At 34.5% G+C, this 1,976-nt stretch overlaps 1 protein-coding gene across 1 annotated transcript in view; it reads right to left on the bottom strand.

Annotated features, from left to right (window-relative positions):
- Window positions 1-1,363, bottom strand: part of LOC136042282 (transcription elongation factor SPT4-like) — an 18,735-nt gene extending 17,372 nt beyond the window's left edge. Inside the window, exon 1 of the mRNA XM_065727236.1 lies at window positions 1,203-1,363. Within this exon, the coding sequence (XP_065583308.1) occupies window positions 1,203-1,271 (69 nt within the window). The 5' untranslated portion in view covers window positions 1,272-1,363. The remainder of the gene's footprint in view (window positions 1-1,202) is intronic.
- Window positions 1,364-1,976: the final 613 nt, after the last annotated feature.

The following is a 1,976-nucleotide window of genomic DNA, read 5'->3' as shown; positions in this document are numbered from 1 at the left end:
TGGTTGTTAACATTAGGAGGTGATGATGAGTATAACTGTTATCTTCATAAGGATGGGCTTAAAGATAGTATTCAGTTTTTCTGTTGTTTTACAACAAGAAAGTAATTAAATCCTGAAATCAGCCCAAGTAAAAGTAATCAATAATTTTAACAGCTGTAGGGTTTAATTGGAAAAACAGCTGAGAAGGCTGCTTTAATAAGTAGAATTCTAGTTTAGTGACTTTTGGCTATCTTGGAAAGAGAAGAGGTTAGGTTAGAAAAATGAGCCTTTCAGGGATGGGTCTACAGGCTAAAGTATATCCCAGGAAGGTATTTTAAAGTACCCATTTCTACTCCTTCTCCCTCTAGAGGGAGCCTTTAGTTCTAAAAATGCAATTTCTGTTATTTGAGTAGAATTTTGAGCCATATCAATGTTTTTTTTCAAAATTTAGGAAATGTATTTGCATATCTTTAAAACCTTATAAAATGAAAATAAGCAAAATTATGAAGCTGAAAACAATTTTGTTGTACATCTATTAAGCAGAAGATCTATTTTCAAGGTTTCACTTTTATAGCACACATATTTGTAAAGGTCATCAAAGGTCAGGGCCATCTAGAGGGAAAAGGAGTAGAGGTAGCTGCTTTAAAATAGACCTACCTTCCCGGGACATACTTTAGTCTGTAGATTCATCCCTGAAAGTTTTATTTTTCCTAACCCAAACCCTGTCAAAGATAGCAAGAAGTCAATTAAGTAGAATTTTACTGTATTGGCTATATAGCATGAAGGGCCTAATTACTTTTGCTGTAAATGAATTTTACCCTCACTTTTATAGCCTATACCAATTCAGGGTATACATATGCATATTAAAGGTGAGGGTAAAGTTTATTCCTGACGAAAATGAGAGGTTAGTTTAAACTCAACCCCAATCTCCACCCCCTAGAGTGTGAATTTATACCCTAAATTTGTTTATATATGAGTGAGAGTAAAAGTCATAAAAAAGGCACCAAGTGGTATGTTCACTTTATTTTTAAGTCAATAAAATAAACAGTAAAATATTTACTAGTATTTATGTAGGTGGTTTGAAATTTTTTAAGGCTTGATTCAAATGTGACTTTTGTCTTAACAAAAGATTGACATTTCATGAACCCATGTTGATTCATTGTTCCTAAGCTAAAGTTTAGGGTCTAATCTAAACTCTTAGCTCTGAATAATCTATTACCGACCTTTATGAGAGAACAGACAAGACACGCTCTAAGTCCTCTAAGGTCTTTGGGTATTGATTCAACTGACATTGCTTCAATTTGAACAAACTAAGCAACTCGACACTTCCTCTCTTTCTTCTAGTTATTTAGGAGCAGTGTTGCCGAGGTCTCAGAAAAAAGTATTGTAAAACTCCCTAGAACTGTATCACTGATTAAAAATTGCACCATATCTATTTTTTTGCATGTTATGCTATGGGCAAGACGAAAATTTTTTTGTGCTACAAAAAACACGTGAACGATCGGAAAATTACAAGTTCAAGGTGGAAACATCTATCTAGAATTGGATATCATAAATTTCAAACCAGTAAGCTTTTTCAGTGAATTTTAATCCCTGCGAAGCTAGTTAGATTTCGCAATACCTGGCAAAGGATTAAAGTTCGTGACCTTGAGTAAAATTATTATCCAGCATTTCAGTAAGTGAGAGATAATCCGATGGTCATAATTATTAAATCATATGGACTCATTAATTATTATTGGAAATTTTTACTAATAAACGAGCAGAAGAGGGGAGGTTTTCTGTAGCAAGTGTCGTCGTACCTGCCGGGAATGTGTCTCCCTTAAATTGCGGTGAATACATAGGGAGAGTCTACGCTTCCCTCGCATATTGGCATTTCGAGCTTCAGAAATTTAGCCAACTACCATTCAGCTTTCGTGCGGTTAAGACGTGTTTTGCCCATAGTTATGTTTTTGACTAGGAATTGGATTAACAGACTTTTTGCATGAAAATGGACTCTA

This window comes from Artemia franciscana, unplaced genomic scaffold (assembly GCF_032884065.1).
Source record: "Artemia franciscana unplaced genomic scaffold, ASM3288406v1 Scaffold_1013, whole genome shotgun sequence".
NCBI classification, from domain to species: domain Eukaryota; kingdom Metazoa; phylum Arthropoda; class Branchiopoda; order Anostraca; family Artemiidae; genus Artemia; species Artemia franciscana.
This window is presented reverse-complemented; position numbering and strand designations above follow the sequence as displayed.